The sequence below is a fragment of the Bacillus rossius genome, unplaced genomic scaffold, assembly GCF_032445375.1.
Source record: "Bacillus rossius redtenbacheri isolate Brsri unplaced genomic scaffold, Brsri_v3 Brsri_v3_scf174, whole genome shotgun sequence".
Classification (NCBI taxonomy): Eukaryota; Metazoa; Arthropoda; class Insecta; order Phasmatodea; family Bacillidae; genus Bacillus; species Bacillus rossius.
Window position 1 is genome coordinate 41,359 of NW_026962346.1, and position 15,710 is coordinate 57,068.

Sequence of the window (15,710 nt, forward strand, 5' to 3'; positions counted from 1 at the left end):
ATCCACAGAGGTAGAAATATCTAATGGTAATTCCCTAGTCAGTTTAGTCTGATGGTCTCTTGTAGTATCCATTGTCATAGGTTGGTATACATTTGACGCAACAGAACAAGGAGGGCATGCTTGACTAATTTCTTTTCCTGATGAAACAGCTGGGCCATCACGAGACTGGAAGGATTTCTTAATAGCTTCTTCGAATCTTCTCAGTGCATGTGGATTGTACTTGGAAGAATCAACTACAGAATTGTTAAATGGAAAAATTACACCTTACGGAAGCCTGCTGAAATATTTTCTGCTTTGCTGTCCTTCCAAACATTTCCAGAGTGATAAACTCTTTTTTTGGAATTTTACTTCCTTGATGATGCCGTTGCCACAGAGTAATTTTTTCATCCCATGCACTCTTTATGCCCCTGAAAACAGGTTGGCTTCAGTAGGTGGCTGCTGTGTGGGGGCAATTTCAAAATGGTAATATTATTTTCAACTGCTAGTTGGACAACTTAGGATCTATGTGGGTTGAGTGGCCATCAAAGATCAGCAAAATTGGCCTCTCCTTTGATAAAGAAGTAATGTGGTCATTCTCCAAATAGGGTGCTTTTTCTAAATACATATTTTTTTCATATCACATTAAGCAAACTGTACCAAAGGCACATTGTGATATATAGTATGAAATACTAATGTACGTTTACAATGTTTCCAAGCTCAAAGATAAATAGTAAAAAAGAAAGTTAAATAGAAAGTTTGATATGTCTACGGATGTGACAGCCTTGTCCACGGATGTGACCACCTTGCCCATGGATATGACAGCCCTGTTTACGTGACAGTCTCTTAAGTAACAAAGATTTTATGAACCGGCTAGCTTGCGTTATTTTAAAACACAAGGTTAATGAGTACTGTTAGAATAAGTAGAGAATCTTTATTAAATTAAAATAAAATATGTGAAACCTAAGTTCAGTGTGAATAAACATAATCTAAAATTGCAATAATATGCCCAGCTATTCATAAACTAAATAAAAAAACTTTAAACTAGTAAAATTAAATTTTTTTTACATAATTTTAATGTGCCCACAGAAGTTGCTTAACATAATAATATGACAAGACTCTTAAGAGAGACAAGATTTAATGAACCAAGCTAGCTTACGTTTGAAAAAAATTCAAGGTTAGTGAAAGATATACTTTAAACATGACCTAAAATTTCAATAATAAGAATGCCTCTTTTTCATAAACTAATTAAAGTTAACATAACACAATTAAAATTCAAATTTTTTACTCTTGTATCCATTACAGCTTACGGGAGTCACCTTTTATCTTGTGACTTGAAGCTTAGGAATTACTTCATGAATCTTAAAAGATCCTTTGAATTGGGGCACACTTTTTGGTAGATATTTGTCATTATCTGCAATTGCATTACTGTTGATCTGGAAAATCTTAATTCCTTTACAGTTTTCCTGTAGTTCATTGACAAGAACTGTAACATTAGGTATGTCTTTTCTGTGTCCATTCTTTTAGTACAACCACCAATACCATCGGGTCCCCTTTTCCATGAGCCTGTTCTGTATAGTGCCAGTGAAGGCTGCTAGCATAAAGCATTTTTGGCAAAAAAGATGATGCCAAAAATACATGTTTTTATTCCGGTACTGTGTGCACGGCCCATCACTTAAAAAGTGCGCTTTGTTAATGTTTGGTACAATGTTTTTTATTTCATTTTCACTGGCACCAAGTGTGTACAAATCGCTATGGGGTCATGACGCCAGCTCTCTGATAAGGTACAAAATTCGGACCTAAAGTACACCACAGGTGTATGTAGTGCAATTTGATTTCTTGAGCCACCGAAGTGTACTGACTGCACTTCCTCCGAGTATTTACACAAATAATTTTCTGAGAAATCGCAATGTAAGAAAATTTCGTCAGCTGCCAGATCACTTTTAATTTTCGTGGTTGTGTTGTACTGATGCCTGATATTGCATTATACAAACACGTGTATCTGGCTTTGTAATCGGGTCTCATAATCCAAAATGGTCAACATTTGCAAAAAGCACTATAGGAAATATCTTTGTGCTGTGGAAATTCAGAAATGAAGTCCTTGTGAATGTTTTTCATAGTATTATTTAACAGATGCTTTTTTTTTTTTATTTTTCTTCTTGTAATAGTTTCTTTTTTGCCAGCGCACAACCTGCTATTCTTGTCCATTTCAAGAAAATCTCTTACAGCATTCCTACGTACAGTAACACGTTTGTAGGATTTGTTACATACTGTATGATCAGAGGTGACCAACATTTTGCGAGAAGTGAGGGAACTAACACGGTTCAATAGTTTATATTTTTTAACTATTTTACCACTGATAACTGTCAAAAATGTTGCTTTTCTTTTTTGTACTTTTTTATTGCTTATAATTTGAGGTTATCTGCTTTTGAATTACTTCACTAAAAATAAGCTCCTTTTGAACATGTGCAGAACACTTTTTTCCCTTCAACAGAGGTTTAACATTTTTCTCTGGAGTTGCAATGTATGATTTTTTGGCATGATAGTACCTCTTTTTGTAATTCTCAACTTTTGCTTTCAACTTCTTGTTGTCTTATTTCAACTTCTTGTTGTCTTCTTTCAACTTCTTAATTTCAGTTTTTAGCAAGTTCCTATTTTTCCGCCGTGTTTTCTCACCACTGTCCTTCCTTGAACTTCCTGCTTTGTTACACTGTGGAGTTTCTTGCATTTTTACTAGTGTAGGGCTTTGAGACGGTGTGAGAATATTTTGTATGCTGTTTTTAATTGCTTTTTCTTCTCTCTACTCGTTCTGGTCCTTTCCTTCCACCCTTTTCTAATGTCTTTTTTCCCTTTCAGACAAATTGAAAAACTTTTTTCTCTGTGCTCTTTTCCTTTCTCTGTCTTTTCTCTTTTGTTATTCATATTTATGTACATCATATTTTAGTCGTTCTCTTGCCTTTCTCATGCTCATTTTTTTACTTTCTCTCCTCTTATCTAATTTGCTCATTGAGGCAAAATATACTCTGAAAAAAAATTGATTATTCAATAATTTATCAGTTTTGCCAATGAGATTGTTTCCCAAATCTATGAATTTTACTGATACAATCCTTTATCTAACAGAAAATAAGCCTAGGACTAAGAAGGATGCAAGATTATTCAATAGTCATAATATTATGCTGTGTATCAATTTTCATGTCCGTGGATAAATTGTCATGCCCATGGTCAAGGTATGACTACGGATGTGACGTCCATTGACGTGACATATTCAGTAACAAAGTGATCTAAACAAACACAATTTAGGTTATGGACAAAGTTAGTGTCATGGCAAAGAAAAATTACTGAGTTTTTTATACATGCTATATAAAATAAATTTTTTTTTTTGCCAAACTTACAGATATTTGATGGTCATAGATGAGACACAATGATCTCAACATTCATGAAATCTTTCACTTTAACACAGTGTAACTCGCTAGTAAAGAAACAACAACTCACTGACAATGCACCCACGAACAAAATGGCTGACTGCCAGTTAATTACGTGAATAGAAAGCAACAGTGTTGCCCTTAGGGGTATTTCATATGAACTAACAGAAATGTCCATGGACATGATAGTTTTTCATGGGACTGACCTTTTATCTGATGGAAAATATTTAATTTCAGTTTCTTTAGTAATTAATCACTTGAAAATTATTTTCAACATATTAAGGTTGCAGGAAATAAATTAATGTGTTTCTTTAGTTGCACATTTTAGCTTCAGAAGTCTAAGAAAGTTAATTAAGAAGAGAATGGGACAGTCCACGGACGTGACATTTCACAGTCTGTGGCATTATTTGTTACTAATATTTACATTCAGAACTGATATTTAATGCCTTTGTTAAATATTTCTAACTGTATGTATAGCATTAAAAAACAAATATTCAGTACTTTAAAACAATTTTGTTGTTAAAACCTGTTGGGACATAAAAAACACTTTGTTTGGAGAATGACCCAATGAAAGTCCTTTCGAAGTAATTGATGAAAACTTATGTTTCCATCCACCCATTAGGTGTGGCTGCATATGATGTATTTGGGTACCCAACACCTTCAGGAGCAATCCACTGATCCCAAATGTTTTTTCTTTTGAATATAATAAGTGGTGGCAGTTTATCTCCTGCAGAATTTCCTCCCAAAAGAACAGTTACATTTTCCTTATTAGGCCCACTTGTAATCCTTGATGATGGACTGTTTTTTGTCCTACAATTTTGGTGTTTGCAGGGTCCATGCTAAAATTGGTCTCATTGATATTGTATATTTGGTGAGGTTTGTCATTCAAATTTAGTTCATCCAGTGTTGATTTTAGAAGTTTAAAATATTCATCAATCAAGAATGGGTCAGTTGCCTTCTTTCTTACATTCTCTATGGACTGTGGCTTCTTAATGGATAGATTATGCCTTTTTTTGAAATTTAGGAACCAATCTTCTCCCGGCACTCCATTTTTTAATGGTATTTGTAAATTATTTTCTTTCACATACTTTTCCAACTATTTGCAAAACTTCTTTCCTACCAAGCCCCCAACCCCACTTTTCCATAACCTTGATACATTCTACCAGTCTGCGTTCATCTATCGGTATTGCTGTACTTCTTCCTAAAGTGTCACTTTTTCCTCTCTTACCATTCAAATTGTCCATAAGAGAAGAGTATGGAATTGAATACTTTCTTGTAGCACCTCTAGCCGATATATTACCACATCTTACTTGAGTTAGAGCACAATGTAGTGTTTCTTTGGAGTAACTTTCACCCTTTGCAGTCTTTTTTTTATAATTCCTCACCATTTTGACTTAAATCATCAAACCTGAAACCAAATACAAACAATAACTATAACTGGCGTAAGTGAGATCACATGATCCCACTTGCCCCACCATGCATAAATTGTGGGGCAAGTGGGACACCCCCATATAAAATATCAAGGGTAAAATATAGCTGTTTTTAACCCTTTAAAGGTCAGGGGAAGAAAATTGTTTTTACTCAGTTGTTTTGTGGTTTCCTGAGCTGACCACCCTTCTTTGTCCCTGTAACGCACAATATATATTTTTATTTTTTATTTTCCTAAATTTATTTGTTTTATTTTGTAGCTGATATATTTCTGAAGGTCTGTTAGCCATTTAAAATATTTATCTACTACTAAAATGTAAGATATGTAACTATTAAGGGTGGTTACCCCAGATAACCACCATTCATTTAGTAATATAAACAGCAGCTTACACTGAAGTGATGTCGAAATGATTGGTGGTTACTCCTGGTAACCACCAAATATTGTTAATTTTAAAAATATTTTATTTGACTCTAAAATTAAAAAAAGTTTTTTTTGTTGTTATTACACTGTCTGATGGATTTACAAACAATTTTTCAACTCTATTTATTTTTAATTATGTAGGCCTACAGTATTAATTTCACAACAGATCCTAAATACATTATTGTTATGAATACAATGCAAGTAAAACGGAACTAAAATGTGCAATTTAAAATATGGGTTTTACAACAAATAATTTTACACCAAACAACTGACAAAATATAAAAAAAATCATAATTACAATTGCAACAAGGATTAAAATGTAATACATACATATTGATCAGTGTAACTATGACTGTTCTGTTAAGATGTAATGTACAATGTTACTTTTATCACTATTTTTTTTGACATTTGCTTTCTAATTTTAATGTTTATTTACTAATATATATATATAATAAAATATATAAAGGGTTATAATTATTTTACGAAGTATATAAGTATATATAGTGCAACCCTTCTCTACCTATTACCCTTACAGCAGGGAGAACCTGGCCTAACAATTGGCCCAAGGGTACAAAATCAAAGGGAAAGAAAAGGTTACGTTAAACAAAACAAAGAGCAGAGCTCAGTGGTATAAATATATTTTCATTATTTAGCAAACAACTTGGTATATGTGCATCTCAACAGCGCTCAAATGCAAAAAAAAAGCTTTACTACAACAATCAGAATAACCTTAAAAATCTCAAAATTCAGGTACAAGACAAAAACTTTAATAGAGGTGGGTATATTTTTCTTTTTGGTTGCGTGGGTTCACAGGCTTCACCACAAATTCACCACAAGTTCATGAACTCTTAGTCCATCTTCATACACCAAATACAAAAAACAAATTACCTAATAAAAATTTTAAAATATTATATTTCGTTTATCCTATCCCGAGAGCTCTCCTATAGCAAGTCCCGACACTCTAAACAATAATTTAATTACGGTACTCTACCAACATTATGAGTATATAGTTTTATAAAATTTTATATAAAAGACAATTATGATAATAAAGATTTCCTAATTTCATCAATCACAGATGGCAGCCTCAAATGAGCATGAATAGAATATTTTAACTCTCATACATTTAACATCTAATAAAACATATATGATAATAATTTGTACCACTCAAGATATCAGCAATATAAATATATAATTCTATAAAAAAATTTATATAATTAAAAAATATAATAAAAACAATATAACAAAATTATAATCTCACTAATCACCTACTGCAGGCTTTTTCTCCAACCTACGGAGGGGGGCAGTATGCAAACAATAAAATGCCTAAAATATTTCTGGCAAAATTAAATCACCAAAACAAATTATAGAACTAACACCCTTAGGCAAATTGTGTTCATTATCTCAACTTCTTAGTAGCTCTTCACTATCCAAAGGCACCCAAAGAAATATACTTTTCAAGACTCACCCCATCAGTTGCCATCGGGAACAGGACGACGCACAATATAAATAATTTAAAAAGGCCATTTAAAAGAAAATATCACTACACCACCATTAACTGGACAGCTGGGACGCCGACTGCAACCACCGACTCTCGAACCAGCTGCATTCCATACGACGAACTATTTAAACTTCGTGGAATTTCCTTCGCTCAGCTACCGACGAAACTTCATTTCTTCCTAAATTTCAATTCCAAAAATAAATTAATCCGTCGAGACGATCTATTCTCTTCATCCGCAATAAACAGGAAAAATCACATAGTAGACCAAATTTAAGTTTATAAAATGTTGTCCTCCTCCTGTGCCAGCTGCTCAAGTTGACTCGGTAGACTAGTCTCACACCTTCTCGCTCATTCCACAACCCTCCATGTCGTGTCGAACTCCAAAAAAATTGATTACATAAATTTTTTTTTTTTATATAATTCTTAAAATAATTTTCTCGCACGCCCCGATGCTTCCTCGAATTTAGAAAAGAAGGTACCACTATTATCTTGTTACAAAATTTTTTTTTTCCCACAGCTCAATCGTAGCTGCTTTTCTTCTGCTCGTAAGTAGCCCGGGTCTATGCTAATATTATCCTCGGCGATAGAGGCCTCCACTGGGGGTTAACTACACTTCATTTCCCCGCACGAGCCTCGCGTTGCTTTGTCCAGCATATACACGCTGAAATCTCTCTTCTCCTGTCCACGAATTACACATAAATCAAGTAAAGTGAAAATCATTTCTTGAAGTCGCGATGTGCATTATTCACCGGAGGTACCTATCATAGACCCACACTGACCATCTGGCCCCACTGCTAACTCACGAGTCACTCCCAATTTCTCTCTGTCCAGCGCTGTGCTTGACTCGTCGCTTACCGCGCATGCGCGGTAGCTAATTCCAACAGTCACCGCCGGCAGCGCTACACGGATATAGCCCGTAGCTAGCGTACAACTCTCAACCCAAAACACTAATAGGTGGCGCGATAAGTCACACCTTCCGACAACGCGCGGACACGATCAAAACAAAAAAAAAATTTATTTGTGACGCCGTCACAGGCGTCACAATAGTTTTTTTCTATTATTAATATCATATTATGTTAACTATGAATACACATTATTTTGAAGATGAGCACTTTTCAAGTTGAGTGCTTACTCATTTTCTCATGAAATAGTTGAAAGCAGGGTATTTTACACAGAGCCACATCACAAATTTTACATGAAAGACTGCTTCTGACAGGTTTACATTTAGTACTGCAGTTGGCACATCTTCTTGAGGTTCCTTTTACAGGCAAATCACCTTCTGTCTGTGGAACAAATACTGTTGGACGTGAAGAAATTTTTTTTTTTCGTTACGAACACTTTTTGCGTTTTCTGCTTCCTATTGCAAAAATCAGCAATTAATTAATCAGCAAGTCTGCTTCGAAACAGGTGATGGCTAATAGGTTTCTTTTGTTGTCGCTTCATTTCTAATTTGTATAGTACAAAAGAATTTACTATGGCTGCATCAATAAGATAATAAAACCCTTTAACCCACCACCTCCGAGACTTCCATTGAATACTATAATATGACATACACTGGTCAAACATGTCGACACCTCCCACATAGCTGCCAACTTATACGATTTTCCTGTACAATGTACGATTTTGCTCCCTAATGTACGATTGCACTATTGGTGTAAATTATTGTACGATTTCCAAGCTTTTTCCAATTTTTGTCTCATTTGGGTGATTCGTAACAGTAAATCTATACTGATGTCATACAATTACGTTATCGAACATGCGACATGCGGTATCAAGATAGTACACAACAGAAGAAGTTTAGTAGATAATAAAGAAAGCTCGTAATACTGTATTTTCGGAACTAGCATACTCCATTTGAAGTAGTTATGCCATATTTTCCCTACAGCGTACCGTAATATTCACTCATTGTACGAACGTAACCTTGAACGCCATTGGCAGTGGAAAATTACCGTTTTTGCTACAGGGAGAAGCTACACATACGCGTACGGGAATTGTTTGTTTTCAAACATGCGCGGAAATTCGCGGTAAAAATGGCGAGTAAACAGAAAAAGAAATCTTATAACCAAGTATTTTTAGATTGTCATAGTAAAGAAATTCCGTGGGTTAGGCGTTCAAAAACTGGCGTCAATTATGCTTTCTGTGCTTATTGCTCGTGTGAAATAAATATTTCGCACGGGGGTAGAAATGACTTGAAAGTTCACGAAGGAACAGTGAAACACACAAGGAATGCTTCACTTGGAAGTTCAACCAACATTAGTAATTTTTTTAGTGTTCAAAGTGACGATTTTAGTGTTATTCGAGCAGAATGTTATTTCACATCATTTATTCTGGAACATAACCTGCCGGTGTCAGTAGCAGATCATGCTGGACCTTTGTTGAGAAAAATGTTTCCCAGGAGCGAAGAATCTAAGAAATACAGTTGTGGATGCACCAAAACCACTGCAATAATTGCAGAAATGGCAAGTGAGCGTCAAAATGTTACAGCAGGTATGTTGAAAAATGTTCCATTTTCAATTGCTACAGATGGGAGCAACGATGATTCTAAGCTTTATCCAGTTGTAGTGACCTATTTTAGTGAGAAAGATTCTCAAATCAAAATGGATTTGCATGAAATTGTACCGTTAGAGGGTGCTGCAACTGGGAAAAACGTCAAGAAAATGTTACTCAACAGTTTAGAAAAGCATTCCATTCCTGTTAGAAATTGCATTGCCCTAGGTTCCGATAATGCATCGGTCATGATTGGCCACAAAAATGGTGTAGCCGCAGAACTTCAGCAACATAATGAAAATATTATTGTTTTGGGATGTGCATGCCATTTACTGCACTTAGCAGCAGAAAAGGGTTCCACAGGGCTTCATGTTCGTGTAGATGAAATCCTTGTTGATATTTACTACTATTTGCATAAAAGTGCTAAACGTAAAGAGCAGCTCAAGAATTTGCAAATCCTCTGTGACAAAAAATCAAAGAAATTCTTGAAACATGTCTCCACTAGGTGGCTATCCCTGGGAGAGTGTATCGGTAGGTTAACCATTAATGTGGTTTTATAAAGAAGAAGTAGATAGTAAGCTTGAATGTCCAAAAGGTTCTTTACATTTGTACAAAATCCCTAAGAAGTTGCCAGGTAAAGTCGAAGAAAGTTCTTGCAGAGCTTCAGATGAAAACAGAAATGCAGGCTTGCGTACAGGTGAAATTTCCTTAAAAAGAACTTCAACTTCAGATAACTTTTGTTATGGCAAGAAGATCAAGCAGTCATGTGAACCAGAAGAGCAAAAAACCATTCCAATTTTGTCACGTCAAGAGAGAGTTTTCATGTTTCTCACTGATGACCTAAATAAAGCAGTTTGTTATTTTTTGTGGCAAGTTATTCCTGTTTTTGATAAGACAAATGTTATCCTGCAATCTCAAACACCTCACATACATCTTCTTAGGGGATTGTTGACAGACGTGTTAAAAGAATTGCTTGTGAAATTTGTAAAACCTCATGTCATCAAGACAACACCAGTACTTGATGTTCTGTACAATAGTGCTACAAACCAGAAGTCCGATGAAGACCTAGTTGTGGGTTGCAATGCATCAAAAGTAGTGGCTACATTGACACAGTCTGACAAATCTAAGTTTTACGCATCAGTTAGGAATTTCTTTAAACTCTCATGTGATTACATTATTTTGAAATTTCCCTTGAAAAATGAAATTTTAAAGCATGCTGAAGTGGTTAATGTGAAAAATATTGAGAGCTCATCATTTTCTTCAGTGAAGTATTTTGTGGACATGTTTCCTGCTGTTCCACTTGTCAAGGATGGGGAGACACGTGAAGAGGCACTAGACATTCTTCAACAACAGTTTTGTTCTTTGCAGGTGGACAATGACATCCCACTGGATTCAGTGGAGAGAATAGACAAGTTGTGGCCTTACATAGGGAAAATAGGTAGTGGTGTTGGTGGTCTTAAGTATGACAGAGTTGCTCATGCAATGCTATCAGTGTTGGTTATTCCACATAGCAATGCTGAGTGTGAGAGGGTTTTTAGCAGCATTAAAAAAAAGTAGGACCACTTTCAGAGCTTCAATGTCAGACAAAGTTTTAAACAATATATTGTTGGCAAAACGTACTTACAGCATTTGTTATGAACAAGACTTCGATGAAACTTTTCTCAAGAAAGCTAAATCTGCCACACATGTATCCCTGCTGCAGAAAAAATAAATAACGTATTCAAGCACCATGATATGTATCCAGTGACATGCACTTAGAATCATTAAAAAAAAGGTATGTTTCCAAAACCAAATTATTACCATCTTGTTTTTTACAGTTTTTTTCGTGAACATTATATGTGCAAAACAAAATAATTTTTGCCGCGCCTGTATTACGTAGGTATAAAAATTGCCTTTCAATGATTGTACTATAATTGTATTATTTTCTTTTGTAAATTGTACTAATTGCTTTTCTGTAAGGTTGGCAGGTATGCTCCCATGTATTTGTTGTATGTTGAAACTGATATTGAACTTTTGATATCTTCCTTTGTACCAGATTTGTTTTTACGTTTTATGGTGCATGTTTCAGCTGGATCATATATTGAACTCAAGACACAAACAGCCGTCGTGCCTCTATCCTTCCATTTCACAATTCCTATTTCTTTTGTTGAAACAAAATCATGTTCTCCAAGCTGCAAATCTTTGTCTTTTTCAAAAGATTGTACGCTAACATGGTTTTCGTTCAGATTTTGTTTATTTATTATTGTGAAATTAATTGTTAGATGTTAAGATATTAGTATGGAAATGTAAGAGTTAATTTTATATTGTTAAATATGTTTCTACGAGATCCAGCCACGAACAATCTAAACTCTTATTTATATTACATCAACAATAGACATTACAGCATTTACATCACATAAGTTTGCAATCTATCCTGACTGGATTTATTTTAAATTATTTTATGTTATTTTGTTATTTAACTGTCATTTATTGTAAGTTTATTAATTATTATCACTTACCTGTATCTTATTGCTTACATGTGTACGAAGGCCTCCTGTTATGTTCTTACAGCAGCCAATCAGCAACCAGATTTTAAGTAAACAATAAGACTCTTGTTCAACAGGGAGGAAGTAATAGAATAAAAAAAGAAATGTCTGAGGTGTACATCGTAAGGCTTAGCCCGATGCCACCGTGTAGAGATTTTTAAATTATATAAAATATTTATTACGTGTTGTGATAATATATTGTGCATCAGAATCTACACTATACCAAGGCGTGCCGTGAGTAAATGTGGCAAGAAGTAACTATGTTGCACGTAATTATTTCAATATTTCGATGGAAGCCTAAGCCATCAACATTGAAGCCACGCTTCTCTTAGTAATGCCACTTACCAATTTCGTAACTTCGTGGTTACTTTGTTTTGCATTACTATCTGTGCTACATATCGAAGATAATTGTAATTAATTCAGTTATAGCATTTTTAATTAACATTTCGAGGACATCGTAAGTTTGAATAATATACCAGAGGTCTGTTCAAGTAATCATCGTTCACCCTGAACTAACTAGCCGTGGTACATTATAATAATTAATTGTGATAAAACTGCATAAAGCTAAATTAAGAAATATTTAAAGCTGAGTTAATCGATTTTTGAACCTATTTTAATTTCGAACGCAAGTAAAAAACTTTTGAAATGATTGATCACACCGTATATTCTGTCAATCACCAGGTCTGCCTTAATCACACTAAACAACAATCATATTTTTTTATTTTAATTTTTGTCAATCCAAAGCAAACTACATCAACGCCTGCGTTCTTGTGTATATATTAGTTCTTAAGTCATTGTAAGTGTATATGCATGTGTAAGTATAGTGTTATCATTATATTAAATGTGTTTTGTGTCCTGTGCCCCAAACCAGCAAGACCTTTTTACTACTGTATATATATATATTTATCCTATACCTTTTCCACACCATTAACATATTTTATTATATTCTCAACCTATCTCAGTTTTATTTGTATTTATTTTCAATTTATGTCAACTGGATCAATCTTCTGGATGTTATCCCCTGGTGATCTTGATACGATCACAGTACAACACTAAGTAAATCTGTACCGATAGAACAGAAGAAAAAAACGCCCAACTATAATTATAACAGTAATAGATCTAAATATGAGTATCAGTACAGAGATAAACTTTTCTACCTCAACGTGGAGTCGTAATCAAGTACACACCAGACATATCATTTCCAGTAATAGTACAAGATCTTTGGGAAAATGTTTCTTTGTCTTTAATATGGTACAACAACAAAAAATTCCTTTCATCAAAAGGTTTTTACTAGAAAAAAATCTATCAAAAAAAAGACAATACCCAAGAGATTTGAATCCACGCACCAATCCAAGTACCACTCTTTCTCCTAAAGGTCCCTCGCAAACTGTAGTTTTTCCTGCATAAAATTCGAATCCTAACATGTAACCTGTTACAGCACAGCAGATTACCCATATTTTGAAACCTCTTTTGATTGGTTTCATTGGCATGTATTGCTTGAAAGATAACCGACCTTTGAAAGGAATCATTCTCTCATCAATAGACAAATATCTAGTAGGGTCAAACATTTTTCTAAAATCTTTATTAAAGTGGTCCAGAAAAGGTCGCACTTGTATAATTTGTCAAAATTTGGATTATTTCCGGCATTTTACTATTGTCATTGAGGTGTAGCATACGCAAAATTAACAGAAATCTTTTCAGTGGCATTATTTTCGAAATTATTTTCATTACCGAAATTTAGGTTCGATGACCAATACGAACGTAGTGATGGCAACTGATTGAATCCCACTATCACTAATATGCCAATGAAAGCATTGATTTTCGAAACTTGACATTTCTAAGCACTGACCTTTCTGTTGACTGTACAAAACAGTTGTTTGTACAATCATTTCCGCAGCTTTTATGTTAAAAAAACAAGAAAAAAATGGAAGAAAAACTGTTCGTATTTATATTTACTTTAGCTCCAACATGCTCATCAAATTTTGTTTGTTCGTACTGAGATTTAATTTTATGGCTCTCAAAAGCTTTTCCCCATTTTGGTACAAAATCATCTTCCTCACCTTCATTTTTATTTTAATGGAGTATATTTTCTTCTGGATTTTCATCCAAAAAAACAACACGAAAAGGTACTCCTTCCTCTGCTGGATCATCACATTCAAAATTATTTGCAGGATCTTCAGCACATGTGTAGAAGCTCCTGCATCTAAGTAAGTTGCATTACTTGTGGATGCCTGTGAACTTGTGGAAAGATCTACACTCGAAACATCTGAAGAATTCTGCCAAAGTGTACTTCCTCTGCAATCAAGCACAAATATATTTATAGAGTCTGTAAATAATGTAGAAATAAATATTTAAAAATATTACAACTGTAGAAATGGTATACCTTCTTGGTCGCTTTTCTGCTGGCTCCATAGATGCAGTAACTTGCAACATGTCATCTGCATCACTATCTCCACCTTCTTCAGAATTACATGCCTGGTCGTCATCCAACGGATCAAACCTTCTGAGGACTTCGTTGAAATCAAGACCTTTCAACTCAGACAGTGGGACAGTTATTGACTTCATTTTTCTGTGAAGTAAAAATTTACATCTACCAAACCTTATGAATTTCTTATGGTATGTAAGGCTAAATGTAACATATATATTGGATTCACAGTAAGTACCATTTTAATTTATTTTATTCAAAGTAGTACATCTACATTTTATTTCTAGTAATGAAAAAATGTTCTGAATAATTGAGCAAAACAAGGCACTGGTTTACTCTCAATAACATCTAAGCCAGAAACTAATACTGCATATTAGTTATTAAGATATAATATATGATATTGACATATTGAAATAAATGCATTACATGTCAAAAAATATTTGTACAAATACTGTTAAAATAAAAAAGAAGTTTGCAAGGAAAATTATCTACCAACAAATGTGTTACAAAACTAACTATTTTTAATATTAAGACGACTCATTTGAAGATAAGTTAAAATAAAATATAAATATTTAATAATTAATTGCTGAACTTACCTAACTAACGTATTTATTCCTTCAATCCATATATGCAGAATTTGTAAAAATACATTGCGATGTACAGTTCAACTGCAAATAAGACTGTGTCCCATCAGAATGGTGGTTTCTTCAGGTAACTACCCTCTGTAGTTTTAGGAACTCCCTGCAGTGCTGCTAACTATCTGACCATAAAAAAAGTTTTAGGTTTACCATTAATCTATGGACCTGTTTAAAGAATCTATACTATCGACTATTGCGTGCTTTAAAAAAAATACTCAATGGGTGGTTTCTTGAGGTAACCACCTTTCACTAATGGCATGTTCCGTTGGACCTTCAGAGTCCATAGACGTACAGGATAGGGTGGTTACCTGAGAAGACCACCAAGGCTTAAAGGGTTAAATACAATCACTGTAATTTTCATAGTTTTTTTACCCTGAGAAAGCAAGTCGGGACACTGTAACTGTAACCAGATGCATACAACAGCAGACCGAAAATCTCATAATGAGCTCATGATCAAAGGTTAATGAGTTTTTCAATTTGACATTTTTGGCAAAAAAAGAGGTGCTTATGTTGAGCTAAAATTATTTAAATAACCTAAACAAGCATCAAAGTGCTCTAAAATGTAAATAAACCCTTCTAAATATATATCACCAACATACAAACTGCAGTGGTCCCACTTACCCCACTTCACCCTAAATGTTTCTTCGCAGAGTTGTTTTACATCTTGTAAATTACAGGTTACATTGTGCGATGCAACTTGAGCTTTTACTTTTGACCAAATATTTTTGATGGGATTTAAGTGAAGGTATTTTGTGGTAAACAAAGTGTTATTTGTCTTTTAACATTTCAAAATTTCATCTACTGAATAAATGGTTTGGTTTGACTTACTGCTCAATTGCGTAAAGTGTTGTCTTGAGCATGACATCTACAAATGGAATACCATGCTCTTG

The 15,710-nt window shown here is 34.2% G+C and overlaps 1 protein-coding gene across 1 annotated transcript; it reads right to left on the minus strand.

The window, feature by feature from the left end:
• Positions 1-3,876: 3,876 nt before the first annotated feature.
• LOC134543700 (uncharacterized) lies at positions 3,877-14,697 on the minus strand. The gene is made up of 3 exons (XM_063388394.1): positions 14,141-14,697; positions 13,818-14,052; positions 3,877-4,806 (listed from the first exon to the last, which is right to left on the minus strand). Exons 1-3 carry the CDS (start codon positions 14,320-14,322, stop codon positions 4,801-4,803), a joined length of 423 nt encoding a protein of 140 aa, XP_063244464.1. The 5' UTR covers positions 14,323-14,697; the 3' UTR covers positions 3,877-4,800.
• Positions 14,698-15,710: the final 1,013 nt, after the last annotated feature.